This window comes from Choloepus didactylus, chromosome 6 (assembly GCF_015220235.1).
Source record: "Choloepus didactylus isolate mChoDid1 chromosome 6, mChoDid1.pri, whole genome shotgun sequence".
Classification (NCBI taxonomy): Eukaryota; Metazoa; Chordata; class Mammalia; order Pilosa; family Megalonychidae; genus Choloepus; species Choloepus didactylus.
Genome location: NC_051312.1, coordinates 16,360,239 through 16,388,023, shown reverse-complemented (window position 1 = coordinate 16,388,023; position 27,785 = coordinate 16,360,239). Strand labels below are relative to the sequence as shown.

Below are 27,785 nucleotides of genomic sequence, written 5' to 3'. Positions count from 1 at the left end.
GATAATTATTATTTTTATTCCCATTTTACAAAGGAGAAACTGAGGCACACAGCATCCAAGTAACTTGCCCAAGGGCACACAGGGGCTTATATACTTATTTATCTCTGGACTACCCAAGGCAGGCCACAGCTGAATATTATAACTTTACTGCCAGTTTGAGAACACATAAGTTTTGAGACAATGGAAGGGAGAAAAATTCCTTTCTTCAATTCCTTATCTAAATTCTCTTCTAGAACTTGTTGTAAGCTAGGTGAAAACAAAGAACACTTCCCCAAATCTGAGTATGCTCCTTTTCTCCAGATTCCTAAAGAATTTTTAGTGTTGATTAGAAAGCTGTTACTTTAGGCTTAAGCAATGATTCATTGGTTTTGCTTCAATTATTTAGTGACTGCTTTTTGTATAGTTGATGGAATTGGCCATGAGATTGGCCCATTTATTCACTCATTAAGACCCTAATCATAAGTTTTCAATTTCTTTCTTGCTTTACTACAGCTGAAGAGTCAGTACTATGCCCCCACCAGTCGCAGCAGCAGACTGTGTCAGTGATTCTCAAATAGGGGAGCGTATCTACCCTTGTGATCTTCATGTGCCCTGAGAAAGCATTTGAGAATCTCAAAACAGGGGAAGGCAAATGGGCTTCAGAAAAGTGTCAGCTCCTAACCCTCCTTAAGAATCACTGCCCTGAATGCTGGACTGAACATTTTTCAATGGTTTTCCTCCTACAGACATGGACTCAATTTTGGTATTCAAAATTGGTCAGTCTTTGTCATGGTGGCATTTTCTGCTAAGCTGAGCTTTTACAATCTCAATCTATGCCTTCCTGGTCATTCTAGAAACCAATAATGACCAAAATTTTGTTCTAATAACCAATAGATAAACTGGTTAGGGGAATAATGAAAAAAGGAGAAATAGTCTGGTCAACATAAATCATTGGGTGGTTATCTAGCCCTAAAACTATATAAATGTCTGCACAATTGCCCCAACTCACAGCTTCATTGTGAACATTAGCTTAGAGTCAGAAAAATGAATGTCCATGAGAAAGCACAGGTCCCTTTCCACAGCTTTCCTCATGGCATTTTTAATCTCCTGTTCCCAAGACTGTAGATGCCAGGCTTCACCATGGGGATCACCACAGCATAGAATATGGACACCACCTTGTCCCAATTTAGGGAGTGACTGGAATTAGGTCGCATGTACATGAAGAGACCAGAGCCGTAGAAGAGAGTCACAGCGGTCAGGTGAGAGGCACAGGTGTTGAAGGCCTTGGTCCTACCTTTCGCTGAGCTGATTTTTAGCACAGCAGCAACAATGTAACCATAAGAAATGAGAACCACAAGGGCGGACACCACTCCCACGACAACACCCACAATGAAGGTCACCACCTGGCTGGTGAAAGTATCAGAGCAGGACAGAGCCAGGACTGGGGGAAGGTCACAGAAGAAGTGGTTGATCATGTTGGACCCACAGAAATCATGATGATAGACAGAGTAGGTTTCAATCAAAGAACTAAGGAATCCACCCACCTGAGACCCAGCCATCATCTTTAAACAAAGTGTGTGCGAAATGAGGGCTGTGTAGAACAGTGGGTTGCAGATTGCAGCATACCGGTCATATGCCATGGCTGCCAAGAGAAAGCATTCTGTCAGCCCCATTCCACAGAAGACAAAGCATTGCACTGCACAGCCAAAGAAGGAAATGGTTTTCCACTCTCTGATGATGTCAGAGAGCATCTTCCAAGCCGTGGAGGATGCATAGCAGATGTCTATGAAGGACAGGTTACAGAGGATGAAGTACATAGGTGTGTGCAGGTAAGAATCCATCCTGTTGAGGGTGATGAGGCTCAGGTTCCAGGCCAGTGTCATGAGGTAGATTCCCGAAAATAACAGAAAAAGGAAAATCTTAATGGGGGGATGATCTGAAAATCCCAGGAGGATGAATTTTGTCACAAATATATTGTTCTTTCCTGTAGCCACAGAGCTGCTTCTTGCAAAAAAGGAAAGAAACAATCCTGTAGTCAGATTTTGTTTGTTATTATATGAAAGGATATTGTCTGGAAAGTCATAAGGGCAGTTAATATCCAGTTAAAGTCCCAGTTATCTCTTAGGCAAGGTCCTCTCAGAGGAAGTCAGCCTGTGAAAATCTCCTGGCACTATTTTAAATGTTTATATTATATACCTTGTGGACTAAAAGATATTGTGAGTCAGAAGCCTGAGTTATATCCTCAGCTCCTTCCTAATTCACTGCATAACTGTGGAAAGGTAATTTCACCCCTCTGGGTCTTCATTTGCTCAATTTTAAAATGAGAGGGTTGAATAAGTTTTATTCCGCAGTCCCTTTGGATTTGGATATTTTATGGATTTTTTTAGCCTTTCTGAAATGAAAATTAAACCAGTTTAAGATAATAAATTTAGACATTTATCATGCTTTATATTTCTTTATTATAATAATTCAAAAAAAAGAACTGGACACGATGGGCAATATTATCCATATTCCATTTTGGAAGTGAAAAACCAGCACAGAAGCAGCCATTCTCCTAGGTTAAATACATATATATGTATTTCCAAAGATTTTTCTAATTACATAAATTTTCTGTAAGTCATAGCATAAAACACATAAAAAGATCAAAATTTGGAATAATCCAATCAGCACCAAAATTGGATAGAAGGACTATCCCCATAGAGTGAGGGATGGAGAAAAACCAAATTGACAGAAATTGACTGAGCCATGGTCAAGAGCCAGCAGAAACCAGTATTTTCTGGGCAAGAAAAATGAGGAAGAGGGGAGGATTCATTAGATGTTAAAAGACAGTAATATTTAAAGACAACTTTGATACCATAAAACCAGAGCAGATTATCAGTCCAAAGACGTGCAGTAAACCCGTACATGTTTCATGATTAAGCAAGAATGGGTTAGCATTGACATACGGCCAAAATGAGGAAATAAAAATGGGAATAAAAAGACAGAAGTTCCCTAGGGAAAATTCAGTATTGAAATGAAAGTTTGTGGTATTTCATCATTTGTATAGAATGTGGTTGCCCATGCATGTTTGCAATTAATTATACCTATCTGATTGTGTTTCTCTGGTATTCATCATGTTAAAAACCCATCCTAGATTTATGTTTTGTAAAAAAAAATTAATTTCCTTACAAGTCACAGACTGAGCAGCTAAAGGCAAGAAGAAGTGTCAAGACCACTTTTTACAACGGCGTCAATATTGTAATCCTATCAAAAAGATACACCAGCTTATTTGGTGAAATCTCCCCTACCAGAAGGTAAGCTGCTCAAAGGCAGGCAGATTGCTGTCTGTTCTGTTTGTTGATCTATCCTGAGTGCCTTGAATACTTCCATAAGCACCTGGTAAATATTTGTTGAATGAAAAAATGATTGTTTTTTACTGATGATCAGCAAAGCCTAGAATAGTGTTTCGCCTATATTGAGTACTCAATTATAATAATAATCACAAACACTTATTTAATGCTTATGTGTACTGGGCACTGTTCTATATTGAGTACTCAATTATAATAATAATCACAAACACTTATTTAATGCTTATGTGTACTGGGCACTGTTCTAGAGGCTTCATTTCTACTGACTCATTTAATCCCCCAACAGTTCCTGGAGGTGGGTAGTGTTACTTTGACTCTTTTACAGATAATAGGGGGAACAGACTATAAATTTACAATTGTCATTTTGTGGGAAGGAGCTGGACTTACTAAGTTACTTCATGCAGAAGTATCTTGGGATCTCATGCTCAGGAAAAGAAATATTGGTTGCTTTGCTCCGATTACATCTTTTGCAAACTTTAGTTCACCTGCATTTTCCACTGCTCTATGCCTGGTTTCTGGATTAATTTTTTTATACTTTGAACTAATGCAAATAATAATAATAACTGCTCCTAGACTCTCCGGTTCTTTGTTACTGAGTTGCAAAATGGCCTTTGGGAGCTCATTATTTTAATGGGCAGACATAGCCACATTCTTCCTCTGAGAGGCTGCCCTCTGTTACTCACCCCTAGGTCCAAGGTTAAAAACCCAACCATTATTAGAGAGAACCAAACTTTTCTGAGAGCTAATTGTTCTCAGGAGTGATGGTGAAAGGACCCAACCCATAGCCAGAGTCTTCTTTCAGTCCCGTGTCTTACTCTCCTCTGGGCTTTCCCTGATCTGGGTACAGTAAGATTTCCTTTGTGAGTTGGTGGCAGCCTTCTGCTTTAAGATACCCTTTCTGGATGTGAACCACACAGACAAACAGACCAAACCTTGTACTAGAATACAGTGGTTAAAAACACAGGCTCCCAAGTGAGAAAGTTGGGTTCAAATTCTGGCTCTGCAATTTTATCAATACAAATGTGCACAACATTTTTTAAGTTCTTTATCAATTTCTTCATTTGTAAAACTGGTGGAATAATAATACCTACCTCAGAAGGTCGCTGGATATTTAAATGAGATGTGAATAAGGTCTTAGCACAGTGCCTGTGAATAGAAAGCCCTCAATAAATATTAGCTGATAACATCATCAACTCTGTCTCTAGGATCATAGCCAACAGATGCCTTTCCTTTCTGACTTTTTATTGTGATGAAAACTGTCCATTTTCTCTTTAATGTTTTGGGTGCCGCTCAAGCAGTCCCATTTCCTGGATGTGTCACTGTGGGTAAGACAATTAAACTCTCTGGGCCTGAGAAAATTGGGTTCACTTTCTATAGAACCCTCAAATTCTGGAAGTCTGGATCTGTACATATAGCTGAAATTTTAGTAATTGCATTTCCCCTTATTAAATACTTTTCCTAAAGTGATACATTTTATAAAAAGGAGTTAATATGTTTCATGGATGATAGAATTATCTTTTATATGAAGGGATATAATTTCTGAGACTCTTGACACGTAATGGGTAATGGGCTGAGTTTAGGGAAGGAAGCCTCGCTACTAAGACAGTTGAAGAAAAGGAGATAAATTACCTCCAAAATCAGTTGTGAACAAGAAAGAGCAAGGAAGTTCTTCACTAGGTAAAGCATTGCTAGCCAGGGTTGAGGAGAAACTGACCCAGGAGAACCTAAAACCAAATTAAGATCTCAGGCAAATTTAAAAGGTTAAATCTGTAATTAAGATCAATACATTTTCTGGGGATTAGACAAGCCTGATAAAACAGGATGGGAATAGACTATTTTGCATGCCAACTCTGATTAAATGATAATGATTATCTAGAGTTAGATTCAGAAGCTCAAGAAGAACAAGCAAATCATAAATTAGTAACATCTGCCTTGGGCAGGAAGTTGCAGAGTGGAGATACTCAGTACTTGTTAAGCAATTCTATAAGAAATTTGAAAATGAGGAAGAAATCATCTGATTAAATTCAACTGTATATTATAAAGTCTTCAAACCTTCACCCAAAACATATCAAATTTCAATAACAGTTTAATAGCAGAAGTTTAAGTAAACAGCAAAAAGTACCAAAGCATGGAAGCAACCCTAGTGTCCATCAACACATGAATGGACAAACAAAAGTGAGATATACATACAAAGGAATATTATTCAGCCATAAAATATGAAGTTCTGATAGCATGCAACATGGATGAACCTTGAAGACATCATGTTGAGTGAAATAAACCAGACACAAAAGGAAAATATCACATGATCTCCCTTATATGAAATGTCTAGAAGAAGCAAATTTCATAGAGATGGGTAGTAGATTATAGATTACCAGGGACAAAAATGGAGGAGAAGGAATTATTGCTTACCGTGTGCAAAGTTTTTGTTTGAGATAATAAAAAGGTTGGGATAATGGGTATTGGTAAGAGTAGCACATAATTGTGAATGTAATTAATACTTATGAACTGTACACTTGATCATAGTTAAAAAGGAAAATTTTAAATTCGATATTTGTTACTACAATAAAAAGTTAAAAATAGAACAGTGTGCTACTGCCTAAGGATACATATATCTATAAGTGGAATATAATTGAAAGTCCAGAAGTAAACCCATACCAAAAACTGTGTCAGTGCAAATACCACATAAAAGAAAATAAACTTCACATGGAATTATAAATGTTGAGAAGCAGAGGACATGACTTTACAACTCAGCTCAAAATTTATCTCACTAGGATTCTATGCATCTTAGAGTTAGTTCACTGACAGCATCTCCTAAAATTTTAATTCCCTTTATGTTTCATTAACATGTCAACATAGCTGTTCTAATGATGCTATTTTGTTTTAAAACAAAGCCCAGAAAAAAATCTATTATCTTGATTCTCAAATTGGAGTCTGAAGAGTATTCAACTTTCATTTCTTCCACTAGTGACTAGTAAAAACTTGAACCTGATAAATATCCAAAGTCTTTTCACCAAGCAGTCTTATCTAACAAATCCAAGGTAAAGATGCATTTAGAGATTTTAGAATTCTTTTAAAAATATTGAAAGAGGAAAAGCACTAGGCTAAAAGTCCTAAAACTTGAGTTCCAATTCCCCATCTACTGTGGGAGATTAGGCTCTTGACTTCTCTGGGCCTCAGTTTCCTACAACCAAAACATGAAACTTAACTAGAAGAACCCGAACTATATTATTACATCTAAGATAAATCTACAAACCACAGCTGCACAGTGCATCCTAGTTTAGACCCCCTATGGGGAATTGCTGCCACCTTGTGGAAATGTGTCTAAATTGCAAGGTCAGTTTTAAGAGTGACTTTGGGGACTAAAATGCATGAGACCACAGCATTGTAATAATGATCATTATGAAACACATTATCCCTCCCCCCTCCTTCTCCAGGCACTGTACCATGAGCTCCCAAAGCATCTGAGGTCAATACTATACTGCGGATCAATCTTGGTAAAGATCCCAGACCAAGGAGATAAAGCAACTTACTATACTTAGTGTAAATAGTGAATGACAGTAATAAACAAATATATTTGATAAGGGTGATTGTATAGACACTGCATGATTGTATGAGGCTCACATGACATAATCCTATATGAAAACATCATAACAGCTCCTCAAATGGAAGGAGATATCATTTTGATTTTTAATTGCCCATTAGTCTCAGAAGAAACACCTCCAACTATAATATTCTGATAACAGTTTATTAGAAACAGCAAGGTAATCAATATAACTGCTGTTCCCAGCTAACTATGTGTTTTCATTAAGTACCAATATTTTAATTAAAATGCCACTTAATATATCATTTTATGTGTTTCTCCCTAAAAATAAAACTTTCCTTAACCACTGATATATTGGAAGTTGCAGCATAGATTTAAAATATGCAAATGCAAAAGAAAAGCTAAACTTTCCCTTCTTCTCAAGGCCTTTAAAAGACACGTTTGAGTCAATACCATAAAGACTATGAATTTTCCAAGAAGGCTTTGAGTGTTGCTTTGACTAAAATCCCATTCATCAGAAGTTCCTTCAGGAACCCTCGAAGGGAGTATCCTAAAAGAAGACAACCAAGGTGCAATGGTTGGTTACAGAGGAGAGTGGTGATTCCTGAAAGAGTCAGTTTTCTATCACTTGCATCATCCTTCAGCCCAGACCAAAGACCCATTCCTAAATCATATACCAAAGGAACTAGAAAAAGAATGGTGGAAAGAAGAAACTGAAAAAGAGTGCTGACTAATATTCATGGGGCATTGGAAGTGCGAGCAGCACTGAGGCCAGTAGTGTGGGCAGCATCAGGAGATGGTGCTTTCAGTGCAGTTACATGACATGTGCCTTCAGTGGCAGCATCTGCAGCTGCAGCATGGTGCTGGTGTGCCTCGGAGTCCGTGACATCTGCAGTCAGGTACCTGCAGGAAACACCATCCTGACTCCAAGCAAAAACAAAGAAAAATGGTAGACAGTGCAATGGCAGATGATTGTAGAAACATGAGAAAAAAATAAAATTAAAAAAATAAAAACATGTGAGACACCCCCCTTATAGCTCCCAGAACTAGGAGGAATTTGGAGGAATCTGGGGTTCCTGAAGAATAAGTAAGGAGAGAGTCTGGAACACATTGTTTTATGGCTGTATTGTAATTATGCTTTAAACCTCTGTCCAATGTGGCCAGAAAATGATGGGTATGCATAACACTATTAATTTAAACTCTGAGATAAGAGAAAATAACCTAGTCAAAATGTATAGAGGGTAAAAAAGGACAAGAAACAAGAATTTTAGGAATATCCCCATATGGATGGGCGGAGGGGACATGAGGAGAAAGAATTAGTGAAAAAGCAATTAGTATGCCATCCCTGGTGTCCGTTCTGCTCCCCCAACACAAAGGCACACACATGCACTTACACATGTTTTTCCTCAATACTTTTCATTCTCCCAGCCATGTTCTAAGCTACATATGCAAGAACTGAAAACAAAGAAACAAAAACCTGCTGTAGCCAGTGACTCCCTGGTTTCAGAATAACTCCTGGTCTACACTATTTTCCTTATTCAACACACCTCCCATGACTATCTCGGCTTTTAGAACTGAGGCTTGATTCTGCTTTAGGATTACTCTCATGAAAATTGCTTACTTGCCACTTGTGCTGTTGCTCTTTTGTGATGGGGTTGTTTGGAATCACCGTCTCTCAAATCCCACTACTTGGTTTGGGTTCTACCTACTTTCCTTCCTGATCAGCTGCCCATTTGGACTTAACACACTGCCATTTCACCTTTCCTCACACTGAAAATCAGATTAAAAGATAGCCTGGTACCCATTTGCCAGGTTCTTTCCCTCACTCAATCCCCACCAAAAAAAGGGGGGAAAGTGGGCATATCACTCATGGTCAAAATATAGCCAAGCTCCTCCACATTAATATCTGGGTCTTCCATCAGTTATCAAAAGTAATTCATTGTAGGGACGGAGAGTGTGCGTTCCCAGAAGCGGCCACATTAACCAGTTGCCAACGCAGAGGTCCGGAGGCGCTTCCCCGTGGTCCCAACATTCCGGTGCTGCGTTCCCAGCTTGCTCAGATCCCCATCAAGCCAAAGCCGACAGGAACTTCCTTCTTCTCACTCTCCTGTAACCGCATCATAGCAATTCCTGCACCATGATAGAGGCGCGCCTCGTCTAGGGCTCCGTCTTGAAGAAGGTGCTGGAGGCGCTCAAGGACCTCATCAACGAGGCCTGCTGGGACACCAGCTTGAGCCATGAGCCTGCAGGACATGGACTCGTCCCATGTCTCCTTGGTGCGGCTCCCTGTGCGCTCTGAAGGCTTTGACACCTACCGCTGAGACTGTAATTTGACCATGGGTGTGAACCTCACCAGCATGTCCAGAGTACTAAAATGAAATCGCAGTGAAGACGTCATTACGCTAAGGGATGAAGATAATGCTGACACTTTGGTGCCGGTATTTGAAGCACTAAATCAAGAAAAAGTTTCAGACTGTGGAATGAAGTTAATGGATTTAGATGCTGAACACCTTGGAATTCCAGAAAAGGAGTATAGCTGTGTAGTCAAGATGGTTTCTGGTGAATTTGCACGTATTTGCCAAGATCTCAGTCAGATTGAAGATGCTGTTGTAATTTCCTGTGCAAAAGATGGAGTGAAATTTTCTCCAAGTGGAGAACTTGGAAATGGAAACGTTAAGTTATCACAACCACTGTCAATGCAGAGGAGGAAGCTGCTAGCATAGAGATGAATGAGCTAGTTCAGCTGACTTTTCACTGAGGTACCCGAACTTCTTTCCAAAAGCCACTCCACACTCTCCTACAGGAACAATTAGTATGTCTGCAGATGTACCTCTTGTTATAGAATATAAAATTGCTGATATGGGGCATTTAAAATCCTATTTGACTCCCAAGATCGAGGATGAAGAAGGACTTTAGATATACATAAATTCAAGAAAAGAAAACAAAGTTCTTTTTGAACTGCTTCTGAGATGCCGGCAGGTCTTTCCTGTCACCAAATTTGTACTTCTGGGTACATATGTAGATATTGTTTTCTGCAAATAACCTATTTTTTTCTCTATATTCTACAGTTTAAAGAATAAAACCGAATCTGCACCTGTTAACCTAGAACTATTTCTGCCCTACCTACTCATGATTTTTAGAACAAAAGAGTATTGACTAAATGTAGTTTTAAGAATGTTTTCAATTTAAATCAAATTATCTCAATTTCGAACAAAACAAAAAAGGGAATTCATTGTATGGTGATTATATATTTCAAAGAATGGGTTCATCTCTTGAACTCCAAGAAATGCATCCTGGCAGTATGCTATGGAGTGTGATGTCATTGCTTACATTGTCTTCTTGGGTGATCTCATCCAATTCTGCGGCCATAAGACTCTTCTAGGCCAGTGACACTCAAAGTTCTATCTCCAGCCCTGACTTCTCCATCAAGTTCCCAACTCATGAACCTAACTGGTCTTCTGATATCCAATGGTTGTGTAATCATCATCTGAAAATTAGCATACTAAAACAGAACTCTTGCTTTCCTTCAAATTTCTGTTCTTTCATCAGTATTCCCTTTCCCAGTAAATGGTACCATCACCCACCAGCCACTCAAGCCAAAATCTCATAACTGATTCCCCTTTTCCTATTTCTAGGCCATTCCATCTCCAAAATATAGTATCTGATATATAACGACATCTCTCTGACCCCACTCCTAACACTAAGTTCAAGCCACCATCATCCCTCACATAGACTAATCTCATTTCCAACCTACTATAACCCATTCTCCAAAATCAGCCAGAATAACTTTCCAAAAATATAAATCAGATCAAGTCACTCCCCAGTCTATGAGTCCCCCACTGAATCCCTCTTTGTTGCTCAGATGTGGCCCTCCCTCTCTAGCTAGGCCAACTTGGTGGGTGAAATCATTGCCCTCCCCCCTATGTGGGATCTGACACCCAGGGGTATAAATCTCCCTGGCAATGCAGAATATGACCCCCGGGGAGGAATCTGGACCTGGCATCATGGGATGGAGAACATCTTGACCAGAAGGGGGATGTGAAATGAAATGAAATGAAGTTCCAATGGCTGAGAGATTCCAAACAGAGTTGAGAGGTCACTCTGGTAGGCATTCTTATGCACTATATAAAGAACTCTTTTTAGGTTTTTATGAATTGGAATAGCTGGTAGTAAATACCTGCAACTATCAAACTACAACCCAGTAGCCTTGAATTTTGAAGGCGATTGTACAACACTGTAGCTTACAAGGGGTGACAATGTGACTGTGAAAGCCTTATGGATCACACTCCCCTGTATCCAGAGTATGGATAGATGAGTAGAAAAATGGGGGCAAAAGACTAAAGGAAAAATAGGGTGGGGGTGGAGGAATGATTTGGGTGTTTTTTTTTACTCTTATTTATTTATTTATTCTTATTTTCATTTTCTCTGGTGCTAGGAAAATGTTTAAAAAATAGATTGGGGTGATGAGTGAACAACTATATGATGGTGATGTGATCAGCTGATTGTATAATTTGGATGATTGTATGGTGTGTGGTGTGTGCATAAATCTTAATTTAAAAATGCTAACTGTTAAATATATATATATATATATATATATATATATATATATATATATCCTTAAGATCATTCCTAACATTATCTTGGTGGAAAGAGCTCACCTATTGTGCTATTTTCTCAAAATACACTTATGTTTTATACGAGGTCCTCTACTTGGTCTGACTACTGCTAATAGTTTAGGATTACATACTTCCCTCATAAGGGCTGTAATGATTTAATCCTTTAGCTGAACACCTTCTTAAGACAGGTTTGATTAAAAAAAAAAAAAAAAAACACAAGAATATGAAATTTAGGCACAGTACCAAAGCAATGGAGAAAATATTTTTGGCCGATAAGGCAATATATGTTCCACAAATCACACTTTGTGAGGTTCAAGATACATCATTGCCTACAGTGGAAAGAGCATGAGAGACCTCAATATGCCCCAAAATTCCATAAAGGAGATGATTTCTCACGTTCCAACTTCACATGGAAAGAAAAAAACCAAATCTATATGATGAATATATGTGAAGTATAAAGTCTACATAATAATGTAACATTTTATGAGACTTGGCCCAAAAACTCCAGTGTGCAAGAAATGTCTCCTTTTTAAGTCCTCTTCATTGGACTCAGTCTCTAAGGTACCCTTGATTCTGGTTGCTTTGCTGCTTCCTTCTGAAACTTAAGGCCCTGGAATCCCTAGAAGGCTCAGGTTTCTGCTGGCTGAGTCCTGCCCCCTAAACAACCATGACAGTCTTCATTTCTGTGGTTCTGCACAGTCTTTGGGTTGCTAACAAGTTACATGCTCCAGGCCTATCTACACCCAGAAATTGCTGACTTTGGCCTCTTTCTGGCTCCCAAGAATTTCCCTAACTCTGTTCCTTAGGGTGTCCCCTCCCTTCTCCTCTTCCTCTCTCCCATCTCTGTTTAAGGATTCCTTCCTTTCGTAAGTTCAATGGGTAAGGTTTAGAGAACAATCTTCTTTAGGAGCAAACACAGCCAAAGTCTCTCTCTCTCTCTCTCTCTCTCTCTCTCTCTCTCTCTCTCTCTCTCTCTCTCTCTCTCTCTCAATATATATATATATATATATATATATCTCACACACACAGAAACACACCCAAAACTATAAAGTGTTCCTTTTTAAATTATTTTTTTAGTTTTCATGTATTTTATGTGTTATTTTATTGAAATAAAAGAAATGTTTAACAACTTAAATGAATAAAATAAAGAAAGAAAATCAGTGAAGGAAAGAACAGGCTGTATAGAGTCCTGGATTCTTACCATTTCTCTACATATAATATCTATTAGCCCCTGTCTCCTATAAGCATTAGAAGTTGTGTGCTTTATCTACCTTGGTTCTAATCAAGGAAACTATCTTTTTAAACTGTATTCAGTACAGGTGTCATAGCCTCAGACAGATTCCTTCTTGATGACAGCTAAGCATGATCACACCAGAAATCAAGGACACCTACCTATTTATGTGACCTGCAAAAGGCCAATTACACATTCTTACCTTCTTCCTTGAAAGGATCATAATATCTGCTCAAATATTATTCTTACTGAGGTAAACCCATTGCCCCCTTTATTTCCCTCTTGAGGGCCTCTTTTATCTCCTTGTTCCTCAAACTATAGATCAGAGGGTTTAACATGGGGATAATAATGACATAGAACACTGACAGCACCTTGTCCTGCTCCAGGGAGCAGTTAGAGCTGGGACGCATGTACACAGAGAGGGCTGTGCCATAGAAGAGTGTCACAGCCACCAGGTGGGAGGCACAGGTATTGAAGGCCTTGGACCTGCCCTTGACTGAGGGCATTTTCAGGACAGAAGCTGTAATAAAACCATAGGAGAAGAATATAACAAATAAAGAACCAAACCCAACAAATACAGCTATTAGAAGAAGAACTATTTGGCTGAATAAGGGATTAGAGCAAGCCAAGGAAATAACCTGAGGTACATCACAGAAGAAATTTTGAATGATATTTGGCCCACAGTAGTAGAGATGAAAGCAAGAGACTGTTAGAACTAAGCTACAAAAGAAACCACTCATAGAGGACCCAGCAACCATCTTCCCACAGAATCCAGGGGCCATGATGGCTGAGTACAGCAGAGGGTTACCAATAGCAACATATCGGTCATAGGCCATGGTGGCCAAGAGGCAGCACTCAGCCAGCCCCATCCAAGCCCCGACAAAATATTGAACAGCACAGGCAAAAAAGGAAATCTCTTTTCTGCTTTTTAAGAAGTCTGAAATCATCCTTGGACTAATGGAAGAAGAATAGCAGATATCTGTAAATGATAGGAAGCTGAGAAAGAAGTACATGGGTGTATGCAGATGGGAGTCCATCTTGATTAGTAGAATGAGACCCAGGTTCCAGGTCAAGGTCAAAATGTAAATCCCTAGAAAGACTGGAAAGAGGATGAGCTGCAACTGTCCTTCATCTGAGAGTCCCAGGAGAACAAACATGGTCACAGTGGTGTGGTTTCCATTCCATTCCCTGGACCTGCTTCCTGCCATCTGTTGAAAAAAGATGAGAGAAAGAAATAGCATTATTCCAAAACAAGAAAAGGAAACACTAACTATTTTCAACCATGCAACTGGCTAATTGTACAATCTTAAAACACCAAAGTTAAATTAAAATGTGCCTTCTGTATACAATCACCAACCTCAGCGGGAAAATTATTTGGGTAAATATTATCATTCTGTCTTTTGGAATAAAGATAGCAAAAGGGCATCATTAGTACCATATCTCCCAAAAATAACTCAATATGTTTTACCAGTCAGATTTTGCAAATGTGTGACACTTGGAGTTATACCAACTTAGGAAAAAAAATGACATCTCTATATATGCTGAAACAAAAATATTCAGCTTACACATGGCTCTATTAACCTGATGCTTAGAGAAGCCCCTGAATCACATTGGGTCTCATTTAAGGAGACTGGAGTAGATGTTCCCTATAATCTCCTTGAAAACTAACATTCAATTATTCTGTAATCAGGGAGGGTCAATGATTCTTCTTGCTTTCAAAGACTTGGAAAGATAAAAGAACAATATAGTAGGATGGTGTGAAGAGTCACAAATCAAGAAGCAGCAGGTTGAAATGGATGTGATTTAACCAATTTCATGACTCTAGACCAGCTCCTCAGAACTGAAATAAGACAGGGTTGTAAGAGCCAGAAGGATCGCTTACTCGCAAGTGTGTAATTTCCTTTCCTCAAGTCAGAAATACTTCTAAGTTACACTATCTTGGACAATGATACTTGATTTTCTTTAGGTCAGTGATTCTTTTGAAAATCTTACGGAAACTCTGGTCTCCTTATCTAGCAAAATGCAAATATCACATTTCTAAATGGATTTATTGGATTCTCTGCTACACAGAAGTTCTATCCATAGTTCCCACGTTGACATCTTCTCCTACATGGGAGAGTGATCTGGACTTATGTAGTCAGGATACTTAAGTGATGGTCATGAGAACAGGGAAATGAGGGTGGGATTTGGGGAAGATCTTTTGCTTTTTCACATGGCACCATTCAGGAAAAGCAAGCACTAACACTTTGGTCTAAATAGTAACTAACCAAAAGAGTATTTTTGCATCAGGCATTATGTTCCCTTCAAGAAGATACAGCTTTCATTCTTTCTAGGCAATTATTGAAACATCCCCCTCACCCCCCAAAACACACCTTCATCCAGAAGAACCCAAGTTACAAAGAAAATCATAGGAAGCCTTGAAAGGAAGAAAACAGCTGTTATATGTAGCCTATGCATTCTGTATAAGGATAGAAAATGGAAGTCTTGGAGATTTCCCTAGATAGAAGCTGGGATGTTAATGAAATAAAATATGTCTTTGAATTAGAAATATTTGTCAACCTTAGCCATCCAAAACGCATCTTTTCCTCTAACCATTTCCCAGCCACCTGCTTCCCAAAGTGAAGAAAAAGAGAAAATTCCTGTAGAAGTGTAAGGCCATATCCAGAGAAGTAAGGCCAACAGCTCATATCTAAAAATCAGATCAGTTTTTGCCTCCTCAGTTATTACACTCTTTTGAGAAGGATTCTGAGGGAATTGGGGCAATAATTGCAAAAGAAAGTCATAATGTCTGCTATCATTATGGGAAGTGGAGAATGGTAACAAACAATGTATTTACCATCCCAGGCTTAGGGGTGATTCTGTCCACAGTAAGAATACATGAAAGGAAAACCTTGTGGAAAGAGAGCAGAAGATTATATATGACATCATTATCATCTTCAACACCATCACCAGAACCATAACAATATAAAGACTTACTGACAAGCTGCATCATATACTGATCATCTCCTTAGGATCACAGAGATCTGCACAGCTTCCCCTCATGTCCATCCATTCAATAAGCAATACTTAGACCCGATGTGCTGTCTATAAAACAAGCAGTTTTTTGAAAATTTCCTCTCCTTTATTTTAAAAACAAAGCAAGTATTAGAGAGCTAACATATAATGAGTATTTTCTGTGTTCCAGGTGCTATTCTCACTTCTTTGATGTTTTATCTTATTTTTTTATAATAAACTTTATTTTGAAACAAGTTCAATCTTACAGGAACAGTTGCAAAAACAATACAAACCCCATACATAGAACTCCATCATACCCTGACACCCCTCCCCCAATACCCTGATCCATCACCTTTAAGATCCTGTCACACCACTGTCTCTTTCTTTCCCTCCCTCTCTCCCTCCCTCCCTCCCTCCCTAACACCCATCATCTATTGCTCTGTCCTCTGAACATATGAGAGCAAGCTGCACATATCTTTGAACAAACAGTATAATTCACATATACCTTTCCCATGGACAAGAACGTTATTTTATGCAATCTCATTAAACGCAGCTAAGAAGTTCAAGAAATTCAACTCTGATATAAAGCTTACATTCTACAGTTCCTTTTTTTTTTTTCTCTTTTTTTCTTGTGTCCCATCTGTGTCCCTTTGAGCCTCCTCTCCTCCGACCTCAGATCCCATCCAGGATCATCCTTGGCATTTAATTGTCATCTATTTAGACTGTCTTATTTTTTTTTTCAACTGTGGAAAGATATATGTAGCCTAAATCTTCCTATTCAACCCCTCCCTAGCATTCCATTAGTGGGATTAATCACATTTAAAATGTTGCAATGCTATCACCTTCCCACCATCCATTTCTAAAAATTTCCCTTCACCACAAACAAAAACTCTTCTCTCATTTCTTAACTCCCCATTGCCCCTTCCCCCACTTCTTGGAACCCCTACTCTACTTTTCATCTCTTTGGTCATATTCTCTGATACTTTCTTTGTGTTTACCATTGGGCTTAAATTTAACATCTTAAATCTATAACAATCTTGTTTTTCTTTGATACCAACTTAACTTCAATAGGACACATAAACTGTGTTCCTATACGCCTCCATTCCCCCACCTTTATGTAGTTCTTGTCAAAAATTATATATTTTACATTGATTCCAAAACCACCGATTTATCATTACAGTTTACGTATTTTAGATCCTGTAGGAAGTAAATAGTGGAGCTATAAATCAACAATACAGTAGTATTGGTCTTTATATTTACCATGTGATCTTTACTGGAAATATTTATTTCTTCATGTGGTTTCAGTCAGTTGTTTAGTGTCCCTTCCTTTCAGCCTGCTTAGGACTGATCTACTGGTGATGAAGTCCCTCAGCTTTTGATCATCCAGGAATGTTTTCATCTCCCCCTCATTTTTATCCTTCAGGTGTTTGTGAATTCTCCAAGTCTCTGATGGTTATTGACTTCTATTTGTATTCTATTGTGGTCGGAGAACATGCTTTGAATAAATTCATTTTTTTATTTTTTATTTTATTGAGGCTTGTTTTTATGTCCCCACATACAGTCCATTCTGGAGAAAGATCCATGATCACTAGTGAAGAACACGTGTCCCAGTGACCTGGGATGTAATATTCTATATATGTCTGTTAAAAGTCTCTCTATCTCTCTCATTTCTTTGTTTCTCTGTCAGTAGGGCTCGCTTTAGTATCTGAAGTAGGGCAGGTCTTTTATTAGCAAATTCTCTCAGCATTTGTCTGTGAAAAATTTAAGCTCTCCCTCAAATCTGAAGGAGAGTTTTGCTGGATAAAGTATTCTTAGTTGGAAATTTTTCTCTCTCAGAATTTTAAATATGTCATGCCACTGCCTTCTAGCCTCCATGGTGGCTGCTGAGTAGTCACAACTTAGTTGTCTTATGTTGTTTCCTTTGTATGTGGTGAATTGCTTTTCTCTTGCTGCTTTCAGAACTTGCTCCTTCTCTTCAGTATTTGACCATCTGATCAAAATATGTCTTGGAGTGGGCTTGTTTGAATTTATTCTATTTGGAGTTCGCTGGGCATTTATGCTTTGTGTATTTATATTGTGTAGAAGGTTTGGGAAGTTTTCCCCAACAATTTCTTTAAAATACTCTTTCTAGACCTTTACCCTTCTCTTCCCCTTCTGGGACACCAATGAGTCTTAAATTTGGATGTTTTATTTTATCTATCATATCCCTGAGATCCATTTCAATTTTTTCAATTTTTCCCCATTCTTTCTTTTGTTCTTTCATTTTCTGTTCTGTGGTCCTCGAGGAGGCTGAGTTGTTGTTCAACTTCCTCTAATCTTGTATTATGAGTATCCGGAGTCTTTTTAATTTGGCCTATAGTTTCTTTAATTTCCATAAGATCTATTTTTTTTATTTACTCTTGCAATTTCTTCTTTATGCTCTTCTAGGGTCTTTATGTCTTTTATATTCTGTGCCATGCTCCTCTTCAAGCCTTTTATATCACATGCCGTACTCTCATTGCCTGTCTGTAGTTCTTTGATTAATTTTGCCAGGAACTGTGTGTCTTCGGATCTTTTGATTTGAGTGTTTGGGTTCAGGTTCTCCATGTTGTCTGATTTTATCATATGCTTTAAGATTTTCTCTTGTTTTTGGCCTCTTGGCATTTGCTTTACTTGATCTTTAATTTGTTAGAATTGCAGCTTGGTGACATACACTTTCTCTAACCAGCAGATGGTGTCCGTGAGTCACTTATTCCCCTCAAGTCAGTTCTCCCCAACTTTGTGGTGTGTGGGGATCAGATTCTTTTGGGGTCCAATTGGTGCACTTAATTTGGGTGTGTTGCCGGTGCTGTCTGCCCTCAATGAGGGGCATGTGTCTGAGCAGTTAGGGAGGAAGGGCAGGTTTAATAATCAAACCTCCCAGGTGTTCCCAGAGATTTAAGGCTGTTCTCTGCCACTGACACAAAAGTCCTTGGTATTGGTGTAGGTGCCCTGGGATTTCCAAGTGGTTCCCCGCTCCCAGCTGTGCTTTTCCAGGACCTCTGCTGAGGAGGGGAGGGCGGTGCCTTGTCACAAGTGAGCGCCGGCCTCCAGGGAAGCCCTGGGCCACCGGGCTGTGTAGGGGCATACCCAGCCCACTTCAGAGATGGTTGAATGGGACACGTTAACTTCCCCCTTTCTGCACAGCTCCACTCTCCCAGCTCCAGGACAATTAGCTGTGGGTGTATTCAAGGCCATCGTCCATGGCCAATATTGTGTCGTGTGAGCGGTGCTGCGGGAAAGACTCCCTGTCAGGCTGGGTTTCTTGGCTCAGCTCTGTGCTGTGTGTTCGGCCCCAGGCAGGAGTAGCCCCACCCACTGGGGAGACTGCTGCAAGTCATGCATCTCCCCTTTGCTCCCCTGGACCCAAGACAATCAGCAGTGGGTGTGGGAAGGGGTATCCTCCACCCCAGACACCGAGGCATTTGTCCAGACCGCTCCTGTCTTATCTGCAGCTGTTCCCAGGCTTTTTTTTTTTTTTTTTAAATGCCAACCCACCGTTTCCCCACACTGCAGCATGGCCGAGGGACTCAGCCATCTCACTCACTTGTTTCAGAATGCAGACTCCTGGTTTCACCAAACGCACATTCCCTGTGGCTTTAGCAGAACTTCTCCGGCTGGTGCTACTCTGGAAGTGGTGTTCTGGGTCACTTTCTCATTTTTTATCTAGTGTTTTCCACGGAGGTGTTTTTTTCTCTGTCTCACCTAGCCGCCATCTTAGGTTCCTCCATTTTATCTTATTTTAATTTGTGAAATAGCCCTACAAGACATGTATCTTACTATCCCCATTTTAAAGATGAGGGTCTGTGTCTCAGAGTGGCAACCCATAAAGGACAGAACTTAGGGATGCAAATCCAGACACTCTAGCTCCAGAGTCACACCTTTAATGACTACACACTACTCCCTCTCTAAAGTGTAATTATTGCTGCATTAATCTTATTTCTAAACAACTATCAAGGGAAAAGCACTATACTTGGGAAGATGCACAGGAGTCCATAAGATGACTGTATCACGGGATGGAGATAAGAAATGTGTCCATAGGGCCATAATACAAGGCAAGACATGATGTTTGGCATGAGGGAGTCAGAGATAAAAATCCTATAGGTGATCACCAGCTAGTTGTGAGTAGGAAGTTAGAGACCTTGAAAGGCCCCTGCATATTCTTTGAAGGAATTTCTCAAAAAAAGTTCTCTAACATGCTGTTTTAATTTCCTAGGCTACTTAAAGCAAATACCATGAAATGGGTTGGGTTAAACAATGGGATTTATTAGCTTATGGTTTGAGGCTGGAAAAAGTCCAAATGAAAGCATCATCAAGGTGATGCTTTCTCCTCAAAGACTAGCTTCTGGGCACATGGCTAGGCACATGGTCGTATCTGGGACCCTATGATTTTTAGCTTCTGGGGGCTCATGTCTGAATTCCTTCCATTTAAAAAGGACTCCAGTAATAGTATTAAGATCCATCCTGATGGATGTAGGTCATATCTCAACTGAAATAGGCTCATCGAAAGGTCCCACTTAAACAATGGATTCACACCCACAGGAATGGGTTAAATTTAAGAACGTGTTTTTCTCACATACAGCTTCAAACCACCACAAATGTCAAGTCTATTTCTGAGGCATTATTATACAAAAGGACAGAGTAATGGCAATGCACTTGAGCATGCTATCAATAATACAATTCCATAACTCTTCACATACATACTCTTTCAGGAAAAGAAATACTAAGGGAATAACACAAACTGGAAGAGAATTTAGTTTTCTTTCAGGAAGAAGAGATGAGGAGGTATTAAATTGTTGACTCTAAGTTAAACCATGGACTGCAGTTAATAGTACAATTATAAAAATATGCATTCTTCAATTGTAACAAAATGGTAATTGGTATGAAATGTGCCACACCTATACAAGGAGTTTATAATAGGCTGGTAATGAGACTCCTGTATTTTATGTATGATTGCCCTGTAAACCCACAACTTCTCAAATTAAAAAAAATGTTCAGCAATGTGTGCTGGTGTAACTGAGGGACAGAGAAATCTTTAAATGGTAACCACTGCAAAGTTTGTGTCCACAAATACCTAATAGGCAAAATTTTCACACATCAAACCCTAATTTATGCAGAGATCCATGGTAAATAAGTGATCCCATTGCTGGTCTTAGAGGCTCCTTTTAATTGACACATTTTGTTAACCATGTCAGAGTCTATTATTTTTTAATGCTACCTCTGATTTAGTTACCTTTTATTTCCCTCTTATTTTAGTAACCTCTAAATTATCAGTGATTCTGAAGCTTTTTTTCTTTTGTTTTGAATAGTTTACCTTGGGATAATGGTTTTTGCCTCTCATCCTTCAGCTTTTTCTCACATCATTCTTGGCATAATATGTTCCTCCTCCCCATGCTTACTTCCACTTGACCCTTCCTGGCAAATGAGGAAAGAAGGAAGTGGAAAGAGAATATGAAAAACTGGCCTCTTTCATACACTCTTTTCTTTAGCCATTTTGTCAGCTGCATTTCTAATCTTTACTTTTCCTCCACTGTACATCTACCTCTAATGATGATTATAGTGGTTTTGAGATAATTCAACATATGTGTAGACCAGGAAACAAAATCTGAAGAGCTTTGCCTACTAGGAACAATGACGACAGGATTACTCAGATAATCAAGTACTACATCTATTCTAGACAGGTGGGACTTAGAAGACTTGGCATGCTAATTAAGAGCTGCTTTAGACCACTCAATTCAGGAATTCTAAACCCGGACCCAACTGCGTCACCTGTGGACTTCTCAAGTATGAGTTTTTAAATGTAACAAATTAGGTAGTATAGGGCCCTCAAAAATCACCCACCACTCTTATTCTGAGCCTCTGTTATCCATTTATTTTAAATACTAACTAAATGAGTCAGAGTTAGGCTAATATTTATTCACACAGCCTATATATTAGATGACTCTAATACAGGTTTGTTTTTCAAGTTAAAAGAACTGACATGGAAAGGGCTCTTATAAAGCTCAGACTCCAAGGACAGTGACACTGAGTCGTTGGTAAATCTATGAAATTCTGACTACGTCCTTGGTCATCAACGTTCCCTAGAGCAGAGCCCCTAAGACACACACCTAATATTTTGAGAAAGCTTTCTTCTCCAGTGAACCAACTCCTTTATTTTGTAGTATTCCAGATACTCAGAAAATTCCCAACAGATATTTCAACATCTATTTTCTGAGAGCATCCTATTCCCATCAGTATCCCAAGATGGATAAATAGCCTATTCATAGCAATGTTAGACTCACCCAGTCTCCTTCAGAAATGACCTCATTGTAGAATAAGAGAGACTTAAATGCTTATGAGCCTTACCTATCACATCAACACAGGACTTGAGAATGCAGCCCACAACAAAGAACAAACAATTAAAACCATGCAGGCTGTAAACAATGTCCTTCCTGGGTGATAGAGGAGAAACCAATCCTGTTAATTAGTCCCATGTTTAAGCTCCAAGACTTCCCTTCAGGTTGTTAATCTTTTGAGACATTTTGGTGTCAGGGAACCCTCCTTTAAACCAGCCTGTTTACTTCCCAAAAAGAAATCATGGGGCCAATATAAAGGTCACATGCAACCTTGTTATCTATAAAATAAATTAGGAGCATTCATCAGAGATGTCTCTCTGTCACTGACACCAGAGAGCAGCAAATCCCTAGCCAATCAGACTGTCTGCAGTAGAGGGAGTCCAGACTCTCCATGTTCATATGTTGGACAAATTTGTTACATTCAGATGATACTCCATGGAGAGGATCATATTCAGAAAGATCTTACTGAGGCTTGGAATAGGGAGGAAGAAACATGAATGGCTCCTTTCTTCTCTCCCATCACCACAGATGCTTGCTTAAAGAAATAAAATAGTAGGCGACGGAGAATGAGAATATGAGAAAGGGCAAAGAAAGGAGAAAAGTAGAGAAAACCACACAAATTAGTACACAACTTTGAAAAGATAAATAATATTCAATGCCTTCCAAGCACAAACAAGAAGAAGCCATTCTACTTCCCTCCATCCTACCTCACTACCTTCTCTCTCCACCTGTATAGGAAGAGAAGCAATTCTTGTTTTGGTAGTCCTTGAAGCTAAAAGAGATTAAGTCCTATTCCTTTGGTTCCTAAGCACTGGCTTCTCCTTAGGAAAACCCTTGACACTATATGGGAAGAGCATGTTAGAGTGGAGAAAATAGGCCAGGCTTTGGAGATGGCCAAACAGCGGGTTGCAATGTATTAGAAAAAAGTGTCTGCTTGTGCTCATATTTTATACCCAACCCAACCCTCTATTTGAAATTTTCACTTACCTGTATGTGGCAGGATAATTTTTGAATTAGTATCTAGCTTTTTACCTAATATTTCCTCCTATATCTCTTTGGCCGTCCACGTCTCTCAGGTGGCTAGGTTGTTAGAGAAGGGAGGTGACAGAGAATATAAGTCGAAGCAGAGGTGATAAGGCCAAAAATGAGAAAGCCTGCAGAGAGGCTTATGGGCAGAGCCCACAGGAGACAACACAACCATCAGATAATTTTGAAAACACAAGAGCAGAGAAGACCTGAACATCTATTGAATTGAGCCTGGGTTGGCAGCCAGAACTTTAATAGCTGTGGGGGTTTAGGTAGAAAACCATCCCCACAGAGTTTGTGGAAACACAGTTTCCAGTGCTGTAGTAGAGGATGGGTAAGCATAACAATTTTTACTTAACCAAGAGTGGCTGAAAGTAGCATACTCATCAGACCTAATGAGCCTTGAGGGTGTGGATAAATGGAATTCAGTAGCAAGCCAGCTGTAATTTGAGAGCTGAAGATCTGATGGAACAAAACATATTTCAGGAGTTGCTGATGTGGAAAGATGTCAGGGACCAGATGCCCCCCTCATACTAAGACACAACCTGGGGAGGTGTGGGAAGGACCACAAGGAGGCTATTTTTTTTTTTCCCAATAGAGAAGAAAAGACAACAATATTAGAAATCAAGTTCTAGAAAGATAAGGAAAAATTTATTTCTTGAATAGCTGAGTTTGTGGATTGATTGTCAAAAACTCCTGAGGCATGGGCTCAGCCCTCCAGATTGATGGGTAGTGAAGATGGCTCTGCATGAGACACAGCCATTGCTTTTCTGAGTTGCTCTCTTCCAGGCTCCTTCCCATGGTTGGCATGGCCTGTGGAAATCAAGAGAAGTTGCCTGCCAGAAAAACATGAACAAAACCCAAGAAATTAGCAAGGGGAAAAGAAAAGACAGCTTGACCACTTCTCAGAGAATCTGAGATCATGCAACAAATGCAGAAGGCACCTAATGAGAAAGTCTATGCAGACAGGACAAAGATGTTGACTGTCTATCTGAAAAATAAGATCAAGATTTTGTAGCATGAGCAGTCATTACGTGTGTTATAACTTATCCTTATAAAACTATTTTAAACTTGACCTTTCAATCTTACTTAGTGTGATGTTTTAGAACCATTCATTAAAGAATGAAACACTAACCATGCATGTAAAAAAAACAAACAAAAAACTCTTGAGAGTATTGTAAGTAAGCAATGCTTTTTCCACATGCAAACTAACAGACCTAGTGAATATACCTTCATTTATTTGACCATTTCCTTTGTGTAACATATGTCATTTCCAAATTTTCAATGAATGTCTTGGAATATTTCTACTTTAAAACATAAGTAAGATCTGAGTATGATATTCTTCCTCTAAGATGGCCCCATGGACTTGGGTAGTTTCCTCCTTTATTGAATAGGGCTTTAACCCATGAAACCAATAGAACGCTGGCCTTCTGCCACCAGCCACATAACTTTTCCAGTATGTGAGTGATCTACCCAGGAGGTGGACTCTCCAGTCTCAGTCCAGCCTTCAGGTGACTACTTGAATGCAACATGACACTGAGACAAATCTGACTTAAACTACTGTGTAAAATGATAAATCTTTATTCCTGTTTTAAGCCACTAAGTTTTATAGTAATCTGTACACTAGAATACATAATTAATATAGTGAGAGGCCACTTAATCAAAATGTATGATTCTTGGTGAATATTACAGAATTATTTTTGGAAGAAGGAAACTTTCAGTTTTAATGACAAAAAAAAAAGAACTGAAAGTGGGTGAAACAATAAAGTGAATCTATTGGATCGTGAAACTGAGGTAGTCAGGGAAAATTTGATCCAGTGGTTCAAACAGTATCCAGTTTCTTTTCTTCTGATTAGATGCCTTATGCAGTAACTGTTCCATTCTAAGGCTAATTTCCATTACTGTTATAAAATTGCTAGCATGTTCCAGATCTCAGCCTCACTCCACATCACCCAAAATAAAGGAGAGTCTCTTCTGGCAGCTTCCACAGAAAAGAATTAGGTTTCCTTTCACATAAGCCCCAGCAAACATCTCCTTGCAACTTTCTAAATTTGATTAGGCTATGCCACTGTATTAGTTTCTCATGGCTGCCATAACAAATCTCCACAAACTGGGTGGCTTGAAACAACAGAAATAAATCCAGGTGTTGGCAAGATTGGTTCCTTCTGGAGAATCTGAGGTTGAATCTGTTCTATGCTTCTCTCCTACTTTGACATTCCTTGGCTTGCAAATACATGCCTACCATCTTGGCTTCCTTCATCACAGAGTTGTGTGTCTTCTGTCTCTCTGTGTCCTAATTTGCCTCTTATAAGGACACCTGTCATTGGACTGAGGGCCCACACTAATCCAATATAAGCTCATCTTCCCTTGATCTTAATTACATCTGCCAAGATCCTATTTACAAATAAGGTCAGACCCCACTTCTACACCAAGCTAGTTGCCATGGCAAACTGATTGTATTTCCTCACTGACTAAAAACAATGAGGATTCAACCCCTAAATAAAGTTTGGGACTAATCCTACTCAAACAATGAGGGCTGGAGATGGAAAAGCAGATTCCCCTACCAATTAAAAAATTCAAAATACTCCTCTCGGAAAGAATGATTATGGATTCTGGGCAGCAAAAAAATAAACAAACCACTATATTTTGTAATTTAATTCTCAATGTAAAAAATAAGAAGTATGCATATTTTAAAAGTCAAGTAATTTTAATAGATTTATAGTATCAGAAAATCTTCTGATACCATTCTCATTCTTACTCCTATTAAATAGCAACTTGTGCTTGTTTTTAAAAAGACAATAACTTCTTAAATCTCTCTGAGTATACTAATGAGGGAATTTGTTTTTTTACATATTATTATGCTCCTCTGAAATGTCTTTTTGTCATTAGGGTTCTTTTCTTTCTTGTTTGTTCATTTTAGGGACTTGATCTGGTGATCCTTAGCTGTCCTTTCTCATTTTAGAGTGAGGCACAAAAAAAGAAGATCTGCAGCTTGGTTCATGGTCAGGAATTGTCCTCATGGACTTTTCAACTTTCTGATCTGGAAGATCTTCACAATTGCTCTAATGGAACTCTGCTACATGTATCACTAGGTATTTTCTCTTTGAGAGGTTGTTCTCAGCATAAGAATTATCCAGGCACCTGTCCAGGAGATAGCAACCCAGCTAAGAGTGTTCCAAAAGTTGAATATTGAATGAAATGGATGTGTGATGGGATAAGAGACATAAGACAGAGAGAATCTCACTTTTCACTATGTGGAAACCATCTTAATTCCTCTGTTTTTTTTTGTTTGTTTGTTTGTTTGTTTTGGTTTGGTTTGGTTTGGTTTTTTTTAGATTTTTTTAATTTATTCTTTTTTTTTATCTTCATTTTATTGAGATATGTTCACATACCACACAGTCATACAAAACAAATCGTACTTTCGATTGTTCACAGTACCATTACATAGTTGTACATTCATCACCTAAATCAATCCCTGACACCTTCATTAGCACACACACAAAAATAACAAGAATAATAATTAGAGTGAAAAAGAGCAATTGAAGTAAAAAAGAACACTGGGTACCTTTGTCTGTTTGTTTCCTTCCCCTATTTTTCTACTCATCCATCCATAAACTAGACAAAGTGGAGTGTGGTCCTTATGGCTTTCCTAATCCCATTCTCACCCATCATAAGCTACATTTTTATACAACTGTCTTTGAGATTCATGGGTTCTGGGTTGTAGTTTGACAGTTTCAGGTATCCACCACCAGCTACCCCAATTCTTTAGAGCCTAAAAAGGGTTGTCTAAAGTGTGCATAAGAGTGCCCACCAGAGTGACCTCTCGGCTCCTTTTGGAATCTCTCTGCTACTGAAGCTTATTTCATTTCCTTTCACATCCCCCTTTTGGTCAAGAAGATGTTCTCCATCCCATGATGCCAGGTCTACATTCCTCCCTGGGAGTCGTATTCCACGTTGCCAGGGAGCTTCACTCCCCTGGGTATCTGATCCCACATAGGGGGGAGGGCAGTGATTTCACATTTCAAGTTGGCTTAGCCAGAGAGAGAGGGCCACATCTGAGCACCAAAGAGGCATTCGGGAGGAGGCTCTTAGGCACAACCACAGGGAGGCCTAGCCTCTCCTTTGCAGCAACCGTCTTCCCAAGGGTAAAACCTATGGTAGAGGGCTCCACCCATCAAACCACCAGACCCCTATGTCTGTGGTCATGTTAGCAACCATCGAGGTGGGGAAGGCCAATACCCCTACATTCTCCACAGGCTCCTCAAGGGGGCACTACATATTTTTTTCCTTCTTTTTCTTTTTTTTTTTTTTTAACTTTCCCTTCTTTTTTAAATCAACTGTATGAAAAAAAAGTTGAAAAGAAAACAAACATACAATAAAAGAACATTTCAAAGAGCCCATAACAAGGGAGTAAGAAAAAGACAACTAACCTAAGATAACTGCTTAACTCCCAACATGTTCCTACTTTACCCCAAGAAAGTTACTTAATATAGCAACATTTCTGTGAACTTGTTCCAAATATATCCATCAGAAATTAACAGACCGTAGTCATTTCTGGGCATCCCCAGAATGTTAAATAGCTTATCTGTTCTTCTTGGATTATTGTTCCCCCTTCCTTAATTGCTCTCTATTGCTAGTTCCCCTACATTCAACATTATAAACCATTTGTTTTACATTTTTCAAAGTTCACATTAGTGG

At 39.0% G+C, this 27,785-nt stretch overlaps 2 protein-coding genes and 1 pseudogene across 2 annotated transcripts; 1 reads left to right on the top strand and 2 right to left on the bottom strand.

Moving 5' to 3' along the window:
* Positions 1 to 1,067: 1,067 nt before the first annotated feature.
* Positions 1,068 to 7,756, bottom strand: LOC119536617 (olfactory receptor 5A2-like). The gene is made up of 2 exons (XM_037839465.1): positions 7,686 to 7,756; positions 1,068 to 1,983 (listed from the first exon to the last, which is right to left on the bottom strand). Exons 1-2 carry the CDS (start codon positions 7,754 to 7,756, stop codon positions 1,068 to 1,070), a joined length of 987 nt encoding a protein of 328 aa, XP_037695393.1.
* Positions 7,757 to 9,004: 1,248 nt separating this feature from the next.
* On the top strand, positions 9,005 to 9,783 carry LOC119536616 (annotated as a pseudogene).
* Positions 9,784 to 12,959: 3,176 nt separating this feature from the next.
* LOC119536615 (olfactory receptor 5A1-like) lies at positions 12,960 to 13,922 on the bottom strand. The gene has a single exon (XM_037839463.1). It carries the CDS (start codon positions 13,920 to 13,922, stop codon positions 12,960 to 12,962), a length of 963 nt encoding a protein of 320 aa, XP_037695391.1.
* Between the last annotated feature and the right edge of the window lie 13,863 nt (positions 13,923 to 27,785).